The sequence below is a fragment of the Larus michahellis genome, chromosome 3 (assembly GCF_964199755.1).
Source record: "Larus michahellis chromosome 3, bLarMic1.1, whole genome shotgun sequence".
NCBI lineage: Eukaryota > Metazoa > Chordata > Aves > Charadriiformes > Laridae > Larus > Larus michahellis.
Genome location: NC_133898.1, coordinates 80,818,318 through 80,844,304, shown reverse-complemented (window position 1 = coordinate 80,844,304; position 25,987 = coordinate 80,818,318). Strand labels below are relative to the sequence as shown.

General features: G+C 48.3%; 1 protein-coding gene across 4 annotated transcripts; it reads right to left on the bottom strand.

Moving 5' to 3' along the window:
• Positions 1-6,817: 6,817 nt before the first annotated feature.
• On the bottom strand, positions 6,818-24,813 carry DDO (D-aspartate oxidase). 4 transcript variants are annotated; one of them, XR_012586257.1, is made up of 6 exons: positions 24,542-24,813; positions 19,471-19,673; positions 19,165-19,273; positions 18,191-18,367; positions 11,196-15,151; positions 6,818-9,933 (listed from the first exon to the last, which is right to left on the bottom strand). XR_012586257.1 is itself a non-coding variant. In XM_074580952.1 (5 exons), the coding sequence occupies exons 2-5, from the start codon at positions 19,640-19,642 to the stop codon at positions 14,584-14,586; spliced, it is 1,026 nt and encodes a 341-aa protein (XP_074437053.1). In that variant the 5' UTR covers positions 19,643-19,673; positions 24,542-24,813; the 3' UTR covers positions 6,818-14,583. The 4 variants fall into 4 exon arrangements, 1 of the variants encoding a protein (XP_074437053.1); XR_012586256.1 differs by having other exon boundaries at positions 6,818-11,321; positions 11,412-15,151; XR_012586258.1 differs by having other exon boundaries at positions 6,818-9,970; positions 11,412-15,151.
• Between the last annotated feature and the right edge of the window lie 1,174 nt (positions 24,814-25,987).

Here is a 25,987-nt window from a genome sequence, read left to right as displayed (position 1 = left end):
CATCTGTCTGCAGAAGTGGGATTTCAAGCGTGGCTCCAAGCACAGCAGCACTGGCAGGTCAGGTGCATGCCCCCTGTCATTTAAATATTGCCATCCTCTTTTTTTTTTTTTTTGTAAGCTATTCTTCTAAATTAGGTTAATGCAATTCCATGGTTGTTTTAAACCAACCTAAGTGCAGGCTTCTCTTGGAAAGGGGTAGGTGGCAGTCCTGCCTGATATTCCTGTAGCAGGAGGGGGGCTCCTTTGTCCTAAACTAAGCCAATAACTGGGCAATAACCCCGATGAAAACTAACTCAAGAAAAACTCTATTTGGAACAGCTTCCTAATAGACCTGGGCACCTTTTTTGGTACCATCCTGTCTTTTGGTCAGCCTACAGCCAACGTGGGACAGCCTCTGGGTGGTTTTTGCCTCTGGGGAAATGCAATGTGGATCAGGGCACTTCTCCCCCTGCCACTACTCAGGGGTTCCCATCCATCCCTTGGGCAGGCTCTGGTGCTTGCCACAGGAAAGCGGGTTAGCTCTGGCAGCAGATCTGTCTGAGAACCGCATGCTTTTGCTCTGTTTCCACCCTCCTTATGTGGCTCACGAGGGGATCAGAGAAGCCCTGGTGCTAGTGCAAGGGAAGAACACATTTATGAGGGCAGAGGGAGAGTGTGACTGCAACAACCATGACTGGTATCAGCTTAGGAGATGGGCACCCAGCTCCATCCATGAACATCACCTGGAGTTCATCAGCAGAAGGTTGCTTGGGCTGGCACAGGGGTGCCTGTGCATCACTCTGCTCCTCCGAGTGAAATGGCCTCATAGAATCACAGAATCACAGGGTTGGAAGGGACCTCTGGAGATCAACTAGTCCAACCCCCCTGCCAGAGCAGGGTCACCCAGAGCAGGTTGCACAGGAACGCGTCCAGGTGGGTTTGGAATGTCTCCAGAGACGGAGACTCCACCACCTCTCTGGGCAGCCTGTGCCAGTGCTCTGCCACCCTCAGAGTAAAGAGCTTCCTCCTCATGTTTAGGTGGAAGTTCCTCTGCTCAAGTTTGTGCCCGTTACCTCTTGTCCTGTCCCTGGGCACCACTGAAAAGAGCCTGGCCCCATCCTCCTGACACCCAATCATCTCGATCATCTGGAGGACAGTAGTCATGCCTCTGCTGAGGGAAGCGAGGTTTGGACGTATGTCGACTACACTAAATGCAGGGATAAAGGTGACAAGGCACAAGAGTTGCAGTAGTGCTAGCCAAAACAATTATATTAGAAAATCCTTAGCACCAAAGTTGTTTTAGGGTATGAGTATCTGGTGTCAGTAAATAATGGCATGTGAAGGTCCTATTAAAATAAAAGTTTGTGTTTGAGTGGTAATGGAGAAAATCTTAAAGGCAGAAGTATAAAGGTCAAGTCTCAAAAAGTATAATGTTCCAAAATACATTTTAAAACTTTCTCTTGAAGTTTAAACCTTGAGAAATCTCAGTTTTCCTAAAAGCTTGAACAATGCATATTCAAATAAAGAGGTCTGAGTGAGCAGAATAAAAACTATAAGGTCTTTCTCGGTTTTAGCATCACAGGTTCGTTTGTTGTTCATCTCTCATTGTATAGCTTCAACAGAAAGCTCAAACACTTGAATCCAGCCACTCTTCTTGTCATTGCTGAGCTGTAACTGTAAATGCCAACCTTGTACAAGATATTCGCTTTCTTAGAAAGCCGACCAGCCCCAATTTGTGAGCATGCTAAGAGTGATCCTGGTAAAGAACAATTCATGAATTTAACTCAGTGTTTTCATTTTGCTTTTGTGTTTTAACAAACGATTGAGTTTCTCATGCTTCTTCCCCATCTCTTTTGAATGTTAAGAACAGAGGGTTTCTAAAGATAGAGAAAAAGGGAACAGTGGTAGAGAAGGATTTCAGGAACAATGAGAAATCTTATCTGGATTAGCATGAGAATCAATGGGAACTAAGATAGTGCCTTAAAAATTCTCACCTCTCCAGCATCCTCTCCATTTTAACAAGGGATTTATAAACTAATTTCTTCCCCCAGGAATCTCCTGCAGAGACACCTGTATGTGAGCAATGCCTGTTAAGAAGCAAAGTAAATTAAAATTGCAGCGTAATGAATGCGCCTCCAGTTCAGCTGGAGGATGGGCCTTTTTGAGGTGATTGCTGGAAAATACAGCTTCTGCAAAGTTTCACAGCTTCCGCAAAACGTGCTCCCTTTTCAGTCGGCGGCAAATAGTGTCCCCTCCCTGTCCCCTCCCAACCAAGAGGGATAGCGTTAGAGGTAAATATAGCCAATAGGGCACAAAGTACTGCCACGTAATGCAAAGAGTCACTGAAACAGCAACTAAATATGAGCATGCAATATCTACTGAGAGCGGCAAGCATTATGCCCTGATAACCAAACCAGACATTGGTCCTACCGTATCTGCTTTCTATGTAGGTGCCGAAGATTTCTACAGCTCCCTTCATTTCTCTGGGAAAAGTCTTTAAAAATGTAAAATTCCTCCTGCATATACAAATTTGTCTATGGTGAGAGCATCATGCTGGATCTCTGGAAGAAAAAGTTTAACATCAATGGAAGTTCATTGCTTCGGTGCTGTCTTTGCTGCTTATAAATGGCATCTTGCCTGGGATGTTGTTGGTAGCAAAATCTCTCCTTTGCAACAGTTGTTTAATATTTTTTATTTGATTTTGATTTGATATTGATGAAATGGCCATTGATTATGGCCATTTTCAGTTCAAACATTTTGCCTACCACCATCCATCTTCTGCCTCCACCCACTGTCAAGGCTTCTGTTTATCTTCTGGCTAGTCAAAATGTCTGCCCAGATCTCGGTGCAAAATTAAACCCCGGGAAGGAAAAACACCACTGGGAATTCCCTGGATTCGCCAAGGACTGTTAATGGAAGTCAAACATTCCTCCCATAAAATGAGTAAATGAATAAAAATGCTCTTTTCGACTCTGCTTAACAAGCCCGCTGGATTTGGTATGAGCCACTTGCCAAAATCTACAGGACAGAGCGAAGGACGACTTTTTTCCCCTCTCCTCCCTCCTACACTCCTGGCTATTTCTTTGAAATCTGGAGTGGCGTTGGTCCGTGCACATGAAAACAGAGAGGTTTTGTGTAGAAACTTTCACAAGGTCATTTTAAAAGCAGCTGCGTGAAGAGAAGCACAGGGTGTCCTTCCCCACAGAAGATGCATGTGCCTCTGATCCTGCGTCCTGTTTTATTGCCTTGCAGATTTACGTGCCAAAGCTCTCCGATAGCCCTGAGGAACACGGGATGACATATTTATAGCTCCCCGGGTGACTTCTCAGTGGTGGCTTCGGTGCAAGCCTGGTCTCACTTCTGTTCCCTAAAACTGCAGCTGGAAATCCTGGAAGTATTTCTCCATGCCCCAAGTGACAGGCCTCCCTGGAGCCTGCACGCAGCCAGCAGCTCTGCAAGGGAGGTACAGCCCTTACTCCTTCCCGTGCCTTAAATCCCACTGAAAACACAGAGAAAGAGTCTCTTTCTGTTATCTTTTAGATGTTAGCAATGGAGAAGTAAATTGGCCGCATTGGTCTATTACCCACTTACCACTGCTGAGAAATACGTGTCTGAACAGCTGTCAAGGCTAAAGCTCAGCTGCGTGGATCATTAAAACCACTTCTCAGCTCGCCACTGGTAGGTTTGAAGATAACAACTGCAAAAAAGTACGTTCGTGCCGTCTCCCATTAGTGCTCCTCAAGCTCGTGGGCTATTTAGGCAGCTTAACACAAGATTGATCTTGCTGTCGGGCAGCTCAGCGCCAGGCACGGGCAGAAGCTCTCTTTTCCCTCCAGCTACGGAGAGATTCAAACGCCACAGCCGAGCCGTGTGCTCTCAATTTGATGAAAGAGATAGCTGATAATTAATGGCCTGGAGAGGGGATTACAGATCACGATTTACTTTTGAGTCACGCTTTTTTGTGTTCGCTCACATACGTAACCATACCTGTGCGCATCTATTCGCTGCAGGAAGGAGAAGAATGAGATGGCCCTTCAGTAGAAGATGCTCTGCAGCTCTCTGCTGTCCCTGGGCCATCCCTTTATTTATTTAACCCTAAACTTTGTGGTATCTAGAAATGTGACTATTGCCTTCAGCAGCTGTATTTCACTCCTCGAGAGGAACAACAGTGATTTTTACGGTCTGCCTTTTATTAAATTATCTAATCATTCTGAACAAGCAAAACTCTGCCTGCTCTTTAAAGTGAGGGCTGGCAATTTTGTTGAACAGATACTGGTATAAAAATTGGAAACATGTATCGCCAGTTTCTAAAAAAGCCATCCCAGTTCACAGGAATTAAGCAGTGATATCTCATATGCAGTTCATGTGCTATTGCACAAAGATTTTTGTGATATTAGTTTGTTGTCTGTATTTCCACTTATCTATACTGTAATCCCAGACAGATATCCAACTTTGCTTAAAAATTACCCTGAATTTCTATAGCAAACTCCTATTTTCTGTATGGTTTAAAGATTACCTTGGTGTTACTCTGGGCTCTGCTTTTTCCCTTTTTTCTTTTTTGGATGCAATCAATTTTACTGTTATTTTTACACTTCTAAGCTCGAGGATGAATATCTTTCATTAAAAAATGTAATTTGGCAAAGGGATTAATCTATAATGCCCAGAATTCTACAAAACGCCACAGCTGGAGTGGTAATTATAGCTTTAAGAAGTTATATAAGCCTTTTTATTACCTGTTTTTAATGGGTTTACATAGTACAGTACAAATGCCAACGTATTTATACAGGGAATGGCAATGGCACTGGAGTAATCTAGCAGATGTCACGATCTGATCACTGAGAGTGACTTTTATCTGCAGGCGCTCGGGAAAGAGTGCTCTCCAAGGGCAGAAGAGATGGAAGCCAGAGCACCGGGGCTGCTAAGGAGAACAGCAGCAACGTGTTCCAGGCAGCAGTTGCACAAACAAACGAAGACCCGTAATTAATGTGCTGTGAGCTTTTTCTACAGTCTGTCTTGCAACATTGTTTGATAAACTGGCATCTGCCTGTACAGTTTATGCCTCATTAAAGGTGATAGGATAAAATCAAAGCTGGGAGTGGCTGTCAGCATTCTTGACGGACCTGGTGGGCGAAAAACAGCTTTCACAGGATAGCAGGTGTGCAAAAATATCCCGGACCAGTCCGCAGGCAGATTTAATAATATGCATCCGCCTTTAATAGAGGTCTCACTCACACGTCTGAAAAGCATCCCGTCTTTGCAGGATTCTAAATTCAGTGTCACTGTCTTTACCTGTAACCAAAAGGTTGTTTTTCGACATTATTACTGTGTGGTCAGACAACCCTCTCCTCCAACTGGTTGTATTTTAAATGTCTTAAACAAAATCCTAATGAGGAGCAGAGAAATAGTCTTGCCCTCAGCAGAAAAGATGCCACGGCTCCCCTGCAGCCGAGCAGCCTGGCCAGGACCAGACGGTGAGGATAAAACTCTGTGCTCTTCCCGCAGGCTCCTTTCAAGGCAGTTTTCCCCCAATGCCAGGTAGCGTCAGTGATGCAGAGATGTCGGTATCGATTGAAAGTGGAATAACCTCCTTAGCCGAGAGTTTGTATATAGGTTAGGTGTTACCCCAGGGGTCATCCTTTTGGCATGTGTCTTCCCACAGCATAGAATCATAGAATCATAGAAGGGTTCAGGTTGGAAGGGACCTTAAAGATCATCTCGTTCCAACCCCCCTGCCATGGGCAGGGACACCTCCCACTAGACCAGGCTGCTCAAAGCCCCATCCAGCCTGGTCTTGAACACTTCCAGGGATGGGGCATCCACAACCAGCCTGGGCAACATGTGCCAGTGCCCCACCACCCTCACAGTAAAGAATTTCTTCCTAATATCCAATCTAAATCTACCCTCCTTCAGTTTGAAACCATTACCCTGTGTCCTGTCACTACACTCCCTGATAAAGAGTCCCTCCCCATCCTTCCTGTAAGCCCCCTGCCACTATCCTCAGCCGTGGACGTGGAAAGCAGAGGCCAGCCAGACTCTTCGAAGACGCACTGGGAAGGATGAAGTGGGTTTGTGAAGATGCAGGCACCCCTGCAGGCATCACTCCAGGCGATGAACACTCAGCTGGGCTAATGCTTGTGGCTGTGCCCCAGCTCCCGTCTTGCTTGTGTGCTCCTTGCTAGGAGAAGATCCCTTTGCCAGGATGCAGTGAATTTCTTCAGGAACAAGGTCATTTCTCTGTACTCTTGTCAGGAGGTAAAGCACATGCTTCTGAAAGCGCAAAGACTCTTTGCAGAGCCTGCCTAGTGCCTGCAACTGTCCCGGTGGCAAGGCTGGAGGCAAAGCTGGTGGTTATGGAGGAAATCCTGCCCTGCTGTCTCCCCGAGGTCCTGTCAGCGTAGCAGAGGCAGCACAGAGCAGGCAGGACTGTCTCAGAGGGCACTTACCACCCTCTCAAGGCAAAAGAGAAGCAACTACTCTGAGCCGTAGCTGGGTCAATGCCCGAAGGCAGGCGAGCACAGGAATCTCCTGGCTGGAGCCCAGGCCACCGGGGAAGGCAGGGAGGGACCCCGGTGGTGGTAAACCCAGAGCAGCATCTGGAAGAGGCAAATTTTCCCGCTAGTTCCTTACTCCTCCCTCTGGTTTAAAGCAAAGGAAAGATGATGTTCAGCGCCAGGAGCCTTTAGGAACCGAGGGCTTTTTGCTCAGTCTTTGTGCTGAAGTGCTCAGCCTTACACCGCAAAGACAAACAGCGGCAAGATTGCTCTCAGCAACCCAGACAAGAACATTTTAGTGCATAATTATGGATGAGATGCAAGAGGACGAAAAAAGAGGGAAAACATCTGTTCGCATAGAGTTTATTGCCGTTCACTTAAGAGGCCCATTAAATGCCAGAAAAAGCTATTTATCCTTCTGTTTGAGGCAATTATCATGCTGCAAATCTCTGTGGCAATTCGCCCCGTGATTATTCCTGGAGTGCTGACACTGTGCAGATACACTCCCCAAATGGAAAAAAGGCATGGACCTTGCCCACCAAGGCTTATGGAGGGATTTTCAGAAGCGGGGTAGCCAGTGTTTGTCTCAAAGTCTCTTAACTTATGCTTTGACTGTGCTCAAGCTGTCATCCTACTGAACTGCTACGGAATCACCTAGCTCTTTCAAAAACTCAGTTGCAGGGAAATATTATGTTGTCACTAACCACTGTTTCTCACAATCTTTTCCTGGACTTTCAGTGCCTCAGGCCCTTTCTTTCAAAAATCAAAAGGATCTTCTTTATGCAAAGCACACTTAAAACTGGGATTGCTCTTCTTGTAGCCACTGTCTGAGCGATATGGGAAGCAAGAAGCCCAAATCCAGTTCCTTGCATGCTCAAAGGAGACCAGCTCTTCCACCGACCTGGAGACCGCTGATCTCACCAGGCTGCGAGGCGTGTGGGCAGGACAGTCTTCATCTCCTTGAAGCTCAACCCTGCACTCGTTTGGTGAAGAGGAAAGCAAGCACGAGGCTCCCTCTGTGGCTCTAGTGCATTCCATGAGGGAAGGGCTGTTTTCCAGACCTTCACTTTAGCCAAAAAGCGGACTGGAGGTGCATATGCAGGTGCTTCAGAAACACCTGCAGTTGGCTTTGGTTGCTTAATTCTCCAGTGATACAGAAAATAAACAAGCCTCCCCTCCCCTCTTTGGCTCATAAATGTAAGTAAAGGCTAATGTAAGGCTTAGATATCAACTGGTTGACTGAGACTTTGATGAAGTTACATAAAAAGGCAGCAGAGGTGACAGTGAGAGGAGCACAGCATATGATGCACGTGGCACACACCTCTTACAATGTGAGAAAAATATTGTCCCCCATGGTAGGTAGTGGACATGAACAGGAACAGAGGAAAGCAACGTGGGACAGTGCTCTCCTAGTGCCAGCTGCTGTCAGTGGTGTGAGACAGTCTCAGAGGCAAAACAAAACACAGGAAAAAGTTTCCCTTGAATCTTTTTCCCTTGAACCCCGGGAAATACCAGTTTTAGGAAATTGTTCACTTTCAGCAAAGTTTCTTATCCTCTTCATCTTCTCCCCAGCTGCTCCCTTTCCTCCTAAGGCTGAGTCTTGACTCATGTCCACCATCCTCCAAAATATGTAACTTTGACTTCTTCATTGAGAAAAACAGACTGGGGGGGGAGGGGGGAGGAAATCCCCAGAAGGAAAACAGACCATTTCAGATCAGCCTTTAAACAGAGATAGTTTCTAACACCTGAGCCCCCAAGAGTAGTGTGTGGGCTGCCTGGGAGCCTGGCCAGGCATCAGGCCCATGGGCCAGGCTGCAGCCCCGCAGAGACCCCCGGGGAATGCCTAGCCCAGGCAGAGCTCAAGGGGCTGGGGGACCCCAAGTCCCCACAACACAAGGAACTGAGGACACTTGGCTGTCCAGGACAGTGGTTTCCCTTCCAGCCAGACAGTGGGGGAAAAGCTCTGGGACATGCTGCTATAGCAACAGCTTTGTCTAGGATTATAATCCCTTATTTTTATTAACAGCTGTTTCTGGTGTGCTGCTACCTTTACATTTCTGTTTCTTCAATGTTTGGTTTTTTTGGTTTTTTGTTTTTGTTATTTTTTTTAAACATCCCAATGACATTTTACGGTTCTAATTGATTCACGATTATGTCTTCACCCCTACTGCAGCACCCAAGCCCTCCAAGCCTTATAGGTACGTGGGAGCCCGGCAGGCACCCACATTTCCACTGATTTCAGCATGACCGCACTGGCCCTTTGAGATGGAGTGCGTGTGTGTGTGGAGGGGCGGGGGGGTGGGTTTCTTTCAGTAACTGCTTGATCCAACATCTCCCTCTGGTGGAAAATAGGGAATAGAGCAGGATGAAATGAAGCCTCGTACAACATACGCATTGATTTAAGATAGTTGCGAAAACGACACGAATCTCGGTCTAGGCTGTGATTTTCTCTGCTACATTTATTCCAAATGAATTTGAATGTATCACACGGAAGTTTACCTCAAATAGTACTCGACTAGAAAAGAATTGCAATGAATGGTATTCACCAATTTTTCCTGTATTTTCTCAGAAATTTGGCAAATTTGTTTTAAATATAGGCAAAAGCCTATATCGAGACAATATATCTTCATGGATTTGTTTCTGCAAAGAAAATCAACAAAATTCCCTTTTGCAGAAAACTATTACTTTGTGCTCAAGCTCTAAAATCCATCATACAGCCCATCTGCCGTCTGCAATCGTCAGGATTGATGGAAACGTCTCAAAATATAATCGTTCCCTTCCTATGGCATAATTGCACCTTTGAAGTTCCCCGTGAGTGTTGACAGATCGGTTGCCATCTGCCAGGAGTGCCTATTCAATGTAGATCAGAAAGTGCGGATAAGAAGGAAATGCTCAAGTGCGGTCCGGTTACCTTCTGTCTGGACATGCATGGGCTTAAGAAACGGCACAGGGATAAAAATGCTTTGCACAGGTGACAGCTAAGTCTTTCTTTAAGGGCATCTTTCATCAGCACAGAAAGTCATGGAGGTTTAATGACCTTCCACTGTTAACCCTCTCCCGCGTGCAAGTGTTTCCCTGACCCTTGCTCTGCGTTTCCAGATGAAGACTATGGAGCCGACGCAACAGCATGGACAGATTTAGGATCAAAATGGAGTTTTGCAAATTCTTCAGCTGCTGGCTCAGCTTCGGCGGGAGCTGGAGACAACACAGGTCACATCTTTGCTTCAGCTCCTGGCACGGCTCTTGGGTGAGGAGCAGAAACTCAGGGGTGGCTGATGAGATACCGGCAGAGACTGACACCCGAGGCTGGGCAGCTGAAGCAAGAGAGGACTCATCTCAACAGACTTCAGTGGCCTCAAAGCCAAGCGGGCAGTGTCAGCGAGCCAGCTTGCAGGCATCGAAACGTTGTGACTCCCCTTTGTGGGCAGGTATAGAGGTGGCACAGGGCAGCGTCACTATGTATCTATGGAGATATTTTAGAATATTTACATTTTCCGTGCCTAGGGAGAAAAATAAGGGAGGGATGTGCAATTATTCCCCAAAATATTAGGATATATTCTTGGCAAATCGAAAGTTTCTGGAACAAAAAGCTGAGGCTCCTGAGTAGGATGCTCAGCCTTTGTGTGGCATGACATTAGCAGGGAAGAAAGCCTCTCTGAGAAAGAGTAAAATTTAAAAAGGCATTTCAAGCTAGAGACTGGGGGGAAGAGAGCAGGCAGAGAGGAGGAGGGGTTCATGATGGCATGTCCTTAAAGGTGCCATTTCGACATCTTTATAACCACAAGAAAACAGGAAAAGGCAAGGCTCAATCTGGACAAATAAAGCCCCTCTCAACAGGGCAGAGGAGCTGGAGCAATCAGGCCGAATGTACGCTTGTTTCTATTTGCTGTAAGTCCAAAGATGAGCTATTGGACTAAAATGCTTCATTTTTATATAAAGGTATTGAAATATCAGAGACTTTCCAGAAGAAAGATCATTACTGGCTCATTGTAATAGCATGATAAAAATTACACGGGAAAGAACTGAAATAGACCGTCCAAATGAGGAAATGGAAAAGGACACGAACTCTGTCAAATTAAAAGCAGAAACAGAAAGGCAGACTAAAAAAAAGATTTTGAGGAAATAACTTGCTAACAGACAAAAAGCTTCCTCTGCCCCAGCAGGAGCAAGGAACCTGCCGGAGGCTCTGCAGGTGACCGGGGTACACGGGCAGCAGCCGATCACGGTGGCAGAGGAGTTTGAGAGAAAACAAGCCCTAACACAAGAGCTGAACAGATAACTCGCGTCGGCGTTCAGCACAGAAAAGCTTAGTGGAATTCCCACGGCGGAGCCATTTGTTAAAGGGCTAATGCAGAGAAGCTGCCTCAGATTGAAGGGCCATTAGAGGAGGGTTTAGTACAAATAGATGCAACGAGTAGTAACAAATTCATGAGAAGCAGATGTTACTCGCCTGTGGGTTTTTAAGGAATGCTAATGGGAAATCGTTGCACTGTTAGGGCTCGTGTATAACCCTTTACTTAAAACAGCCACAGAAAAAAGAGGATGGCACGTGACACTGTTTTAAGTGCTGTGAGGGATCTAGAGAAATGCAAACCACTAAACCTGGAACCCGTAGCAGGCAAACGGTAAAAGCCATGATAATAGAATAGTTGCAAGGACAGATATGGGCTAAGAGGGAAGAATCAGCAGAGCTTTGCAGGGAGGAGCTACGAAGCTGTGCTTCACCATTCTCCTATGGCTTCAGAGGAAACTGTGAGACTGCAGACCACAGCGATCCACTCGGTCTGATCTGCTCAGCTTCTGGAAAGCCTTTGATAACGTCTGTCACCAAGGATTCATAAAGAAGCTGATCTGGCATGGGATAAGAGGGAAGATCCTCTCATGAGTCAGCAAATGCACATCCTCTACATAGGATAGAGAGAGGAGGTAAGTATAAATCACCTGTTTTTCACAGTGGAGAGCAGTCACCAATGACATCTGAGAAGGATCTGTAGTAGGGCCAGTGCTAATACATATAAGCCATCAGTCGGGCGGTAAATGGTGAAGTGGCTTGGACTGCTGGTGATACCAGTTTATCCAAGGTAATGAAATGCAAACTGCCTGTAAGGAGCTGCAAAAAAACCATATTCTGAGCCTGGGCAATGAAATGGCAGGTGAAATTCAGCACAAATAACATCAGAGAAAAACACCTGGCTGAGTTGGGAATCATAGAATCATAGTCTAGTTTGGGTTGGAAGGAACCTTTAGAGGTCATCTAATCCAACTTCCACTGCAATGACCAGGGACATCTTCAACTAGATCAGGTTGCTCAGAGGCCTGTCCAACCTGACCTTGAATGTTTCCAGGGATGGAGCATCTACCACCCCTCTGGGCAACCTGTTCCCAATGTTTCAACACCCTGGAAGAAGACCCCTCACTACCCAGTCTCAGCAATGGCCTCTGAACCACCTAGTACTGTTCAGGACAAATATCTTGGAGTTAGGTATTTTTATTCAAATGGCAGTTAAAAACTTATTAGTGACTATAAAACTATTGGATATTAGAAGTTATTATGAAGGGAAGTGAGATGTCATTCATTAAATACAGGATTCAGCCTCTACCATGAGTACCGTGTGCAGGTCTGGACCCTCCATCTCAAAAAGGGTACGGTAGAATGAGGAAGTCATAAAGATGGGCAACAAGTAAGACCAAAGAGATGGAATGACTTTATGTAGGTAGCAGCTACGTAAACCAAGATTCTTCAAGGTGGGAAAGAAGAGTCCGAGAGGGAGAGTGGTACAGCTCTGTAAATTCAAGAAGGGTCATGGAGAATAACTAGTCACCACTTCTCATAAAATGCATGAAAGGGGCACCATCCACATTCAAGACAAACGTGAAGGCAAGGAGCTCTGTGCCTGGGCAAAGAAGCATCTCCTGTTATGGAACCTGTTGTCACGAGATGTCAGGGACTACAAAATTGCTGTACGTGGCCTCAGAAGCAATCAGACAAATATGTGGAAGATAAATCATCTGAGACCTATAAAACACTAAGCTACCCCTCAGGTGAATTGGCCAGGGTATGCTAGAAGTGGCCTTCTCCACTTCTAACCATGGCCGAAGCTAGGGTGCCAGACTGATAGGCCTTGCAGATGAACCCATTTTCCCAGTTTTACCAAACAGACAACTTTTAGAAGTAAATTAGAAGAAACCCCCCTATCCTGGAGAGCAGAAGTGCACAACCAGACCTTTGGTTTCTCATGGGGCTATGAGCACCCCATTAGTATTAGCAGAGTTTCTTGGATAAGATACACTGTTTGTTACTTTTTAAGATTAAAATAAAGAAAAAATAACCCATTCTCATGATTTTTTCATGTATTTTTTCTGTTCCCTGTTAGCTGAGGACAAAGCTGCATTTTGACAAGTCCTACGCCAACACTGCTGCCAAAAGCAGCCGCTCTGCCCTCTTGTACATTCTTGAAAGGACAAATGATGGGAGGGGGAGTGCAAAATAAGCCTGCAGAGCTGAGGAGAAGGAGGCAAGACTGCTGAAGGCAGGGCTATCTTAGGCCGATCCCAGGCACTAATTGACCTATAATTTAATTTGATGACGTTTCCTTCGACAGCTGTCCCTTGGGAAAGATAACTGTCCTCATCCCCCCTGAGAACAGCAGGAGTTGGCAGCCATGTCTGCATATGGCCTTTCTTGGCGCTGTCAGGCTATCCCAAATGAAAGGCAAACCCCTTGTTTATGAAAGAAAACACTACAGAAGTGATCTTGATCCTGTTATTAGAACTTTATTTGTCGGTTCATTTTAATCGTGTGAATTCTTGAAGGATTTTGATTTGTTTTGCGAGGACAAATAGTCAAAAATAGTCAAAAGTGGATGCTATCACTCTTGAATGAGCCATTTAGAATCTGATGAGAGCATTAATCACTAACGGTCAGACCTGCACTTTGACAGTAAGCTCCAGTTTTGGGGAGTGACTATCTTCAGCCGCATCAAAGGGCTTGAATTACTGAGGGGAGTGTAAAGTCCAGCTCAGCCTCCGCCATGGAGTGAGGGTCTGGGCGTTGGTGGCTCACCTTCCTTATGGCAGGGGGGCTCACTCACATCTACGTACAGACAAATTTGTCTTTAGAGTGCTTATCTAGTCTTAAATGGCTTTTCTCTCCCTTATGAAAGTGAAGCTGGTGTTAAGATCCTTGTTGGTTTGTCACCAATTTATTTGTATCAGCTGTTGCAAGGAAAGCAGCCAGTGCTGATGCGAAGTAAAGAAGAGATCCTTACACCCCCCAGCCCGTCCTGAAAAATCCTCTACCGTAGAACAGAGGCCGTGTCAATGCTGCCATTGCCGGGGAGGGAGGGAAATCATCTGTGTCTGACAACAAAATCTGAGGGGCTCAGAGAAAAAAAAGAGATTTGCAAACAAGTGTGAGGAAAGACGTGCAAGTCTGTAGCTCATACGGGGCAACCTCCTCTCAAAGAAACTTTATGTTAAGTTCCCTGTGGTGTAATATGCAGTGATCAGTGTCACAGACCTGCTCTTAAAATCACGCTTGCCTGATCACTGTGCATGACAGTGACCTGACATTGCTTTCTGTAAGAGCTGACCTGGAGCACTGTAATGCAGCACTGTGTGGGGTTTTCTTTTCCTTGTAAATCACATGGAAAATGGTAAAGTTTGTTAGTCATATGTCAGGAGCAAGGGTAATACTAGATTAGATTTGGTAACAAAGGAGAGAACTAGCTTTTACTGAATCTAGTGCATGCGATACCCTTTAGATGCAGATGAAGAAATGGTAAATTGATGTTATTGATATTATACTGCAGCAATCTGATCCCTGTTATGTGAAGAATATTTACATATCTTGCCTTCTCCTTAATATGAGGCTAGGAGAACTGCCCAGGGCAGAAACAATGCTAGATGGAGGAGAAGGACAGCTGGACTAATACTTGGATCAACCCATCATGCCTTTCCAAGGTGGCAGCTGGAAGCCAGGTGAGCTGCTACCAACCATCTGCAATGGCACAAGTTGTTGTCTTAGGTTCCTAGGTAATGGCATAAAAGCCCAAAGCTACTACTAGGAGATGCAACACTAGGCTGTTGTAAATGGAAAAGAAACCTCTGGGATTCAAAGTCTGGCCCTTGATGAGGAGCCTTGTAGGGCTGCAATGCATTCTCCCACCAAGCGAGCAGCCTCTTTGGCTGTGCCCCTGTGGACTGAAAAGCCACCTGCCCCATGCCCATAGTTGTGGACCACTGGGAGCTTAACTCCTCCTTGGCTCAAGACCTCTCTCTCCAGTCTCACGCTCTGCCTGGATGGCCTCAGGCCCACCTTCACCTTGATATCCTGAGCTCCCCGCAGCGAGGGCTCAAGGGAGCAGCACCTGTCAAAGATGTCTTTGGTAGTGCCGGGATCAGGGGAGAGACTCCAGTTCTCCTTTTCCCTGGTTCCCCCTAGGGTTACCCTATGTATCCCTGGGTAGATGTAAGTTAAGCCATCCCCATCACGGATGAAGTTTTTCACCCAAGGAGCATGAACCTTGAGTACTTGTCCCCTGACGGGGAAGAGCTTCTCATCCCCCACCAGCTGCTGGGCTCCAATGCCCGCACAGTTGACAACGATGTTATATTTGCTGTGCAGCTCCCACAGGTCTGCAACTTTTCTGGTGGAAATCTGGATGCCAGTTGCTTTCAACCTGCAAAAAGACTCCAGAAGTGAGGCAGAAAAGAAACCACTAAACCCTCATGTAATTGTTATGCACGTTAAGTAAATGAGATAGATTGCCTTTAACCTACCACTCAAAACCAAACAACAGATGGCACAAAAAGCAACGAAAATGCCATGGGGTTTCTGTTTGTGATTTGTCTGATTTGGTCTCATCAAATCTATTTTTTAGCTTGTTTGGGCTGGAAAAGACACAGCAAGTTGATCAATATTAGAGAAGAGTCTGGCATAAGACCCTAGACAGACAGGAAGGTCCTCATGGTCTCATTGATTCATTTCTATAACTGTACCAAGCTTTAACAGTTCAAGCACGCTTAAAAATGTCAGATTTATTCACCAATGTACTTCTGCTAGTGACATCACTATCGTTCTACACCCCTTTTATTGTGCTTATTACACACCGTCACATTCATTCTCAACTCACCCCTGTGATACCAGGAGCCACTTTGTCATCCAGTGCCATGTGCGAAGCCCTGAGGTACCCAGGATGTTGCCAAAGGCTGGGCAGATGTGTCATGGGAGACCCACACCCTTCTAGAGCAGCAGCCAGGAGACACCCAGGACAGCTCAGAACACTATACATCCATGTCTGCCCTTCAGCCAAATTCACCCCTTCTTGAGGTTCGTCTTTGAGCTCAATTTCAAGCCAAATTCCACCCTGAACTTGCCTGATGCTTGATAGCCTTCCCTGTGGAGAATCATAGAATCATAGAACGTGTTGGGTTGGAAGGAACCTTTAAAGGTCATCTAGTCCAACCCCCCTGCAGTAAGCAGAGACATCTTCAACTAGATCAGGTTGCTCAGAGCCTCATCCAGCCTGGCCTTGAATGTCTCCAGGGATGGGGCTTCCACCACCTCTCTGGGCAACCTGTTCCAGTGCCTCACCACCCTCATTGTAAAGAACTTCTTCCTTAATGCCTAATGTAAACCTGCCGTGCTCTAGTTTAAAACCATTGCCCCTTGTCCTATCGCTACATGCCCTTGCAAACAGCCCCTCACCATCCTTCCTGTAGGCCCCCTTCAGGTACTGGAAGGCCACTATAAGGTCTCCATGGAGCCTTCTCTTCTCCAGTCTGAACAACCCCAGCTCTCTCAGCCTGTCTTTATAGGAGAACTGCTCCAGTCCTTGGGTCATCTTTGTGGCCCTCCTCTGGACCTGCTCAAACAGGTCCATGTCCTTCTTGTGCTGAGGGTTCCAGAGCTGGACACAGTATTCCAGCTTGGCATGAGGTGGAGTCACCTCATGCTGGCAGCTGGATCCAGGTGCTGGGGTGGTTTTAGCATGAATAAGTTGCTGAGGATTTTAGCACGAGCAAGTCGGGAACAGATCTGCGATGACGATGCACTAAGTGGGAAGTCCTGCCCGCCGCAACGCTCTGGCAGCTGTGATCTGGCAAAGTGATCAACCTCCCTATAAAGGCAGCGGTTTCCCACAAAGGCAGTGAGCCGGGGATCCAGGGCACAGCTGGTGCTCTGGGGGCTGGGGTTTGGGGGCAGCAGGATGCTGAGGCTGGCTCTGAAGAACCAGGGAGGTCTCATGCAGCAGCTCTGTCTGGGACAACTTGCTGGGAGAGCTCATAAGTGTTGTAATTGGGACTCTGCCATCATGGCATAAAAAATACACCAATAAAAAAACTGCTGAAATCTCCTGAATTCAGGCAAGCAAGCAGGAAAAAATTCCTGAAGTCCATTTTTGGACCAGCAAGGTGGGCACAGAAACAATTTTCCTTGTGGATTGCCAAGAGAATGGTCTATAAATACTGCTCAGGTCGCTAGGGGTTTGAGAATTAGTTACACATTTAATATGCTCTCATTTCTCATCACCAGAGAGAAGAGAAAGTAAAGGAGCCTGATCGTCTTACTAGACTGCATCCTTTGAGAAATAAGAAAGCTACAGCAGGAATAAGGAGACAGCAGGTGTCACATGGTGGACACTAAATGTGTTGAACAACTTGGTTGTGCTTCAGCAGAGGTTTCCGATTCTGTTAAGGGATGAAACATGACAGTGCGTGTGTACCGAGGAGGCGGCACAGACCTCAAGCAGCACTGGTGCCACTGGAGTAATCCCAGCCACAGGACACGGTTTTTCATGTTTTGCAGTGAGATGAAAGGCATCCGAGCAGCTGGCTGAGCTGGCAATTTGTACCACAGTGTCGGTACACGTCTCTTCACTTAACCTCAAATCAGCTTGCAGCCTGCCCCTTTCTCTCAAGCAGAGACAGCTAGTTGCTCATTTTAAGGGTACTTAAGCGGATTAAATGCACACCCCAGGTGTCAGAACCTTTTCAGCTCTGCATCCCAACTCTCCTACAATTCTCTGAAATCCATATATTTTGGGAAAAAATTGGAAACTGCCCAATTTTCTAACTTTCATGTCAATCCAGGCGTGAATTCTGAAGCGACAACTCCTCGTAGTGAGTGCTTCACCCATCTCGTGCAGGCAAACATTTCCAAAATTTTTGTTAGAAGATGATGCTATTTGACCTTTTTTCACCTGACTGGATTAAGAAATGACCAAATTTGAGATGAATCAATCCAGCTAATTCTTAAGTGCAAAGTATTCACAAATAAGACATCTGCCCAGACGCGCATTTTCTCCCAGGGGTTGGGTTGATCTTCAAGAACAGAGGGATGCATTTGGGAAGTTTGGCAAATGAGTTTTCTTAGGACATGGCAGGTTCCCGACATACTTTCAAGGTCTGGCTGGCCAAGCGTGGCCCCTGTGACTATGTCGGTCCTGTGCCCAGAGGCGCTCCCGCTCTGAGCCCCACTGTACAGCCACAGTGGTAGAAAGTGAACATTGCACAGGTGGGGCCTTTCGCATTTTGGAAAGATGGGGTATTTATTACCCATGCTTCTCCCCAAGGAAAAGCTTGCTGCATTTTCCCCAGTGAGAAACAGCCCTTTTACAGTTTTGCTCAACCCTAAGGCTCCCAAGGAGTTCCCAGCTCCCCCCCAGCTCCCTCTGCCTGGGTTTCTCTCTGCGTGCCCAGCCTGCAGCAAAACCAACCTTTTCTCCAGCCACAGCAGGTAGGGCGGACAGTCACATTTCAGGGTCGTAAAGGCCTGACCAAATTGGTGCTGCGGAAACTTTTGGAGTTCTGCTTCGGACATTGATCGAAAACCCAGGACGACATCTGACCAGAAAGGTAACTCTTCCTTGGGAGTGTTTTTAAAGACCTGCCACCTAAAAGGACACAGAGAAAAAAAACGCAAAACTTAGCCGCTATTGCTCTGCCATGTTATGTGTCACGGCAACCCTAGCACAAACCCAGGAACTCAGGAACCTGTTCCCACTCATCAGTGCAGCTCTGCAAGGTTAACAGCAGTGGGGAAACATTGCTGCCTGCTGCTGCAACACCCGCCTTGGCAAACGGTCAGGGGGCTCTCATAGCCCAGCTTGAGGGTGGCACACGGGCTAAATAAACTGGAGAGAGTTCTTCCAGCTGCGGAAGAACAAAGCCCCCTCACACAGTGTCCCCACCACGGCCGCGGCCACCCTGGCTGGACCTTCATGTAGGGCCACTTGCACACCTGGGCATATTTTTTTGGGTACCCATAAAGCTACGGAGTGCCCAGCCTCAAAGCACCCAAGAGGCGAATTTCTGTGTACATAACAGGCAGCATAAACACGCCAATTGCATCCTTATACCTAGTTGCTGAAGGTGGAAGGTCCTGCAGTCCCATCCCTATGGAGACCACCCCTGCTGCAAGCAACTGGTAGATGACAGGATGGAAAACATCAGTTATGAGAAGATATTTGTTGCTGGCCAGTCTAGTGTGGTTTCTCTGTGTACACCTGTGCATGAATTTTGCTTGAAAATACATAGTATCTGAGCATCTGCGATGCAGTTTCTTGGGAATATGGTCATAAGAGCTACTCCATGCAGGGAATATGCCTCACCTCCAGCAAGGAAAACCTCTCTGCCTGGTCCAGCACACAGCACAGACGTACCAAAGGCTGCCCTGGGGGGCTGTTCTTACCCAGAGACGAGGTGAATGCCAGCCTCTGATGCCTCGGCTGAGTTGCTGATGGCAAAAAGGTAAGTGAAGGTCTCTTTGAACCACTGCTTCTGCACATGGATCGGTGTGCCTGCATGTAAACAAAACCAAACGTGCAGAGAGGAATAACGCAAAGAAGAGAAGCGCACAAGCCAGTGTTGAGGAGACAGGACAGACGGGGAGCACAGGTTGTAGCACCTTTCTCCCTGAAGCTCTGTGCATCACCGCACACCTGGGCACGCAGTCGCACGCGGTGCCACAGGCAATGCCACGCCGGGCTGCACGCACCTGGGTAGGTGTGAGGGATGAGCATCCCGGCTGCGACATCGCTCGTTGTGTTGGGGCTGAACTGGTCTGAAAGGACGGTCACGGAGCAGCTGGGGCAAGTCTCCGCAATGCACAGTGCTGTGGACAGGCCGACGACTCCGGCGCCAACCACCGCCACCTTGGGTGCTGCCATCTCCAGGATGCAGAGCCAGAGAGGTCCCTACCTGCATTTGGAAATAACATACCCCATGTCACCTATATTCCTGCCAGACATCCTCGTCAGGCTATGAGATGTAACATAACCCCCCTGGGGCAGGTAATTGAAGACTAACTGCTGCACCCACCCAAGACTGAGGGGGGGATTAAAAAAATCACCATCCTCAGGTATGACAACAAGTTTTTGGGAAGTACTTCAACAACCAGTACCCCATCCTCGGCACAAGAGCAAAGGGCAAGAGAGCGATCTGCACGTACAGCACTGGTGTTAGGGCCGCGGCAATCTGGGGCAAGGCTTTTTCAATAAAACCCGAGGGAGTGAGGCACCCGTCAAGTTTTCCATCGTGTCAGGGGCAAAAGCTGGAGCTCTGGGGCACCATGAGCAAAAAGGTAGTTTGAACATCAGGATCTCCAGCAAGGAGGTCCGTCACTGCCTGGGCAGCAGAAGCAAATCACACAGGAGGCAAATTGGTTACGTAAAGGGTCCAGCGCACTGTGGAAGATGTTTTTCTTAACATGCACATCTTCGTTCCCCTGCGGTGCAGGGCTCCTCCTCTGACCCTGAGGACTGGGTTACCTGACTAGTTCTGCCCTAGAAAACGTGAATTTTAGCTATTAAACACAAATGCATAGTTTCACAAGGTACAGCCTGGCTGTTTACACTCCCACATCCAAAAATTGTTTGGGCCATGATGCCTTGGTGGGAAAAGTGTGGGAAGAGAAGCTACCTGTACACTTGGGGATTTTGTGCCCCTAGTGACCCGAGGTCTTCAACCCACCCTTGACCCCCGTACCTGCCAGCGTGACCCACTGCCTTGGACAGATTTGTGAGCATCCGAGGCTGCCACACTCTCCTGGCAGCACATGGTGGTCCCCACAAGCCAGCCAACCTCGCTGCCCCAAGGGCCTGTGTATTTTCCTCTCTCTGCCTCGCTTTATAACCTGCTTTATGTCCTGGAGCAGCTCCACTCCACTCCTCAGCATCTTCAGCTGCTGTTTGCTACTCCAGGAGGTGCAGCATCTCTATTTTCCCTTGTCCTGGACAAGTTTTGGAGCTTGGCATCTGCCCTGGTGAGTGGCGCACAGCTCCTGGTTGATACTCACCTGGCTGCCTGTCCCAGCGATGTGCCAGCCTCTGTGCCCGTCCACGGCCAGCGAACAGGTTTCACGCTGGCAGAGGCACGAAGCACAACTGAACCTTCCAACTCAGTGCACTGTGCAAACTCCCCGAAGCCAGGAACTAAATGGGCCCAAAAAGAGACTGGGAAATCTCAGAGGTGATAAACCTTTCAGCAGCTTTGAAACAGGGGAGCTGGGTCGCACCTGCTGGCTCGGGCACTCCTGCGAGGGGTTACTGCCAAAAGCTGAGCAGGGATGTTGGGGGAGAATCTCCTTTGCCTATGACTTTTACGTTTTCCTGGAATATCTACCAATATTGACTCTTGGAGGGGATGCTGAGTGATATAGACCTTTGGTCTTGCTCCCTTAAGGACTCGGTCTTCCTTGATTGTAGAAATCCAGCCTCGCTAATTGCATTCCGAGAACCTCTTCTGGAATGCAGTGCCTGCAGTTACAAGGATGGGCTGATTTCCCATCTTCCTGTGGCTTTTGGCATCTTTGATGTAAGTTTAGGCAAGACGGACTGTGTGGGAGTATGATGGGTCAGGTTTATTTAAGACATCTTTGCTCACAACCCTTCACACAGCTTCTCACTTACCCCTGAGGTTTTACTACTTAAAATTTGATGCCCCTACTATGTAGGAAGGGAGAGAGGAGCAGGCACCGTCGCCCATCACTGCATTCCTTCTGCGTCACAGCCAAGGGTTGTTACAACCTCTCTTTGTCCTCTCAGGGAGGTGCTTACCTTTCTCCCTGTTAATTATTACATCTCCTTTCGCAAGCCCACTATAGAAGTGCCCACACAGCAGGGGAAGAGGGCACAGATGAACCCTGAACCAGAACCGCTAGCCTGCACCACTGCCACCCACAAACACAAAAAAAACGAGAAAAAAAAAAAAGTAACAAGAAATTAGGGGAGTTTTAATAATGCTGAAATTACCCTTGTCATGAAAATTGGTTCTGAGAAAGGTCTCTAAACCTGTTTTTATTAACAAACCTTCTCGCTCAGCACTGGCAGCTGTGGAAATGGCGTGTGGCTGTCAGCACGCCCAGCGAGGCTCCCGGCAGTCCACGGACCACCATAGTCCTGCTGGAACATACGTGCCAAGTACATTACGCATCTGCAGGAGACGTGCTCTCGGCTGCCCCTCACCACTCTCGTTCGCTGAAGCCCGTGGACCGCGATGGAGATTGAGTTTCCTGACTGACCTCCCCGCCGCTGGGGAAGAAAGGGGAGCTGCGGTTTGGCGGAGGCTCAGATTTCACAAATCTTCCCAATTCGGATGGGATTTTTGCAGACAAGCCAGTTCGATATCAACTGATCCCAACGTCGCAAGGGTGGGAAGGAGCTGACGGCAGCGCTGGAGCCTGTGGGAATGGCTCAGAAGGCCATGATGGGCACCCATCCATACACGCCATTTTTCTAGCACTTACTGCTGTAATCCCGGAGCACGTCAAGGCTGAATGTGCTCATGAGCCAAAAATTAACCGTGTGCAAAGCAGAGGCTGCACGTGTTGGCATGAGCAAGCGCAGCTCGGGCTTTGCAGAGCCACCGACCCGGCTGGGAGCAGGACCATCACCCGGGGCTCTGCCCTGGCAGCGCAGCCCGCTCCAGCAGGGAGCCCTACACCTTGATGGGAGGGCACAGGAGGGGAAACACTATTTTTAGCGATGTGGCAGGCCAGCTTAATGCCAGCAGGGGTTGTGTGGGGGGTGACACACTTCTCACCTCCTCAGACTGGCTTGTGTGGAGGGTTTTGCAAAAATCAGCATTTAAAAAGCAAATCAGTTGCAGTAACTGTAGGAGGGGAGGAGGGGAAGGGTGTCAGGTGCCGTTTAGCTCTCTGGCCTTTCTTAGTGTCAGAAGAATGGGACGGAAGCCAGACAGAGCCACCTGAAGTTGCAATTCTCCAGCAAAGAGGACACTGGCTGCCTGACGTGGGCGTTGTGCCCCTGCCACCCTCCTGCTCCTCCCAGGCCACAATATTTTTTACAATTTTGCAACGTTTTGTGACGTGACTCAATCTTCCAACTCCTGCAGCTGAGGAGACAATATCAGCCTCATGTGATGCCAGGCGGTCCTTATTCTTTCTTGCCTCACGTAGCTGTGTTATCTCCACTGAGTGCCACTAACCTTCAGCCTTAACCTCGTTCTAGCAGTGGATAACGTGATCGATGTGGATAAATACACTGGTCAACAGCACACATACACGCACACACACACAGAGGAACATGCACTGTCAGCTCCAGCTGTAGCCTCTTGGCCCGCAGTGCCTCCAGGCTGCCCCTCAGGCTGTGGCGGACCCAGGGAAACCGGCATCCCTCAGCTGGAATAGCTGCACAAATGCTATTTCATTTTGGCATCTCTGCGTTACAGGCACAGCCCCTCGCTGTACCCTTTTCCCCCTGTGGCCCAACTCCATGTCACGCCTCCCTGGCAGGCTGGCTGCTCTTAGCCTGTGTCGCAACCCAGCGGACCTACCAAACTAAATGAATTTACACACCCAGATGAACACTTGAAAAAGCCCGACTGTTATGTTGACCAGAAAATGGCTCAAGAGGAAGTAACTAAAGAAAACCCAAAGCTGTCACATTTGAAGTCCTGTGGGGTTTTTTTGGAACTAACTCCCCATAGCGAAGTGCTGAAACATTTTTTTGGATCGCCTGAAGCCTGCGGTACCGGGGAGCAAAGGTTCCAGCCTTTCTGAACTGCCTGAGGGGATCCTCATCCACCAGGGTGGCTGTGCCCATCATCTCAGTCTGTGCCTGACATGGAGAATTTTCTCCCTTCCTTTTTTTGCAGATCCCTCTTTTATTTATTCACTCCCCCAGTTTACAAGCACCCTCGGTGTTGCTTCCCTTTGCCTGATGCCAGAGAGGGGTTTTGCCAGACTCTTTTGCTAGAGGTAGATACAGATGATCATGAAGCTCAATCCATTCCTGGGGGTTTGCTGAGGAGGGGGCCCTGATTTTGGCCTTTTGACAGCGGCCTGGTCCCATTTCTGTCATTTGGGCTGCTCTGTGAGATGTACATTCAGGACCTGCCACAGGACAAAGGTGAGGATCCTCTGTCCTCACCGAACAAGGGATTCTGGAGGGTCCTTGGGATCCCCTCAGCCTTTCTGCACATACAGCACCACTGCCAGAGACCCGCTATCTCTAAGCCATCCTCACAGGAGACCCTGAGGCTACCAGGGAGGCCTCAGCTCCTCTTTTAGAGACCTATTTGCATATGCATGCACGGGAAATACCTCCTAAAGGATGCTTGGTTATACCCACCCTATAAGCTACCAACAACAGCAACCTCCACCAGCAGCACCTACACGCCAGGCGATGCTCTTGCCTTTCTCCAAACCCAGAGAGGTCTGCGCTGCCCGTTCCCGCAGGGCGAGGGCTGTTGAGCCCGATTCCCTCTCCCGCGCGGGGAGAGGGGGGAAGCAGGGAGAAGCCGAGGTTTAGCAGCCCGCGGGGCAGCAGGGACCCCACACCCTCGGTCCAACCCTGCGGCTCACCCCTCACGCCACAGCCACCGCCTGGCCGCCTCTCTGCGTCGCCGAAACCCCTCCCTGCCCGGGCTTAAGGTGCTGGTTCGTGCCCGGTGGAAAGTCCCCGGGGCAGCGACAGGTCCCCGGGCGCCTCCCCCGGCCCTCGGCAGCTAGAGGGCTCCGGCGTCTAACGTTTCCCTCTTCGAGTGGAAGTACGGTCCAAATAAAACCAAGCCAACCGGCAAGGGAAGGGGGGGAGAGAAGGCAATACCTGGTGAGGAGAAGGCCCCCGGTCCCGCCTGGAAGAGCCGCCCTCCCGGGAAGCGGAGCGGGAGAAGCCGCAGCGCGTTACCGGGGGACGCGCAGGGGCCGCCGGCGGCTCCCCTTCCCCCGGCTCCGCGTCCCTTCGCTAATGAAGGAGCTGTTTGTGCCGGGGCAAAGGCCGCCTCCAGCGCTGGCACCTCTCCCGGGAGAGCCCGGCCGGGGCCGTGCCCTTCACCGCCGGCCGAGAACTTTTTTTTCCTTGTCGATTTCCCCAGAGGAGGCTCAAGGGGCCCCGCTGTCCCGCAGGGAATGCGTTGTCTTTTTCCCTCCCCCTGCAAATAATTAATTATGTTCTGTATGTTTCTGAAGCTGCCTTAAGATTGCCGTAGTGCCTGAGCAATCGTGCTGGCAGTCAGGGTGGCACAAAGACGGCGTGTCCGTGGACCTGGTCATTTCAGTCATCGCAGGTTGATAAAGAGCAGGTTCCTGCTAAACCGCAAATGCCTGATGAGCACAGCCAGGCAGGTGTGTTCAGATTTAACCTTTTTTTCAGCAGAAAACCACAAGTTTGTCAAATACAAACCTGTCTGCAGGATCACTAGGATGAAAATGTATACCAGGGTTTGTCGGCCTCCAGAGCATTTGCCATCGGCAGGACATTTTGGCTAATATTTGCCAGCCTGAGCCTTCGTCCCTGAACAGGCTCAGCAGGACAGTGTTTGCAGACCGCGCCCCTCCAGCCCCGTCGAGCAGCATTTGCAATGGATCTTCCAAGCACATGCCTTTTCTCGGTAGCCATTTAAATGCAGCAGCCACCCAAAGGGCATCTGCACAGCCAGCAGCAGCGTGCACAACACACCACCAGCTGTTCTCACCTCCCAGTCTAGCTGTGTTCTTTGGTAGTAAAACTAAAGACATGATATATTATACATACGTAATCTCTGACCTTTGTAAAATGCATAATTTTTAGCATTTTTTCCTTTAATGGTGAAAGGAAGAAGGAAGAATTTTGCCAAAATTATAGTATAGCTGGACTTTTCTGAATGTTTTGAGAAGATATGAAAACAGGGTATTGAATACGACAGATGCGAAGGCAGATGAATGAAGAAAGCTTGCTTCTTTAGAAACGAAACTCTTGATGGGTTTGGTGTATTGATTGTCAAATGTATACCGTTTTAAGTCATTTAAGGATATCTGCAATAGCTGTAGAGAGGAGCCTTTCAGATATGGAAATCTCTCCTCCTACAAATATAAACAGAAGTCGCAGTGCCAGCTAAGATTAAAATTACCTGCTGTTTCTCCTCTTAAGATTCCACTTCTCATTGCTTATAACTCTGCCACATTTGAATGATTTGGATTGAAATTTTCTGTGATGGATGTTTGTGCAGGGCTGAATGCTTCAGGGAATTCCCAGTGTGTCTTAGACTCAGGAAATGCAAGCTGGTTTGGGATA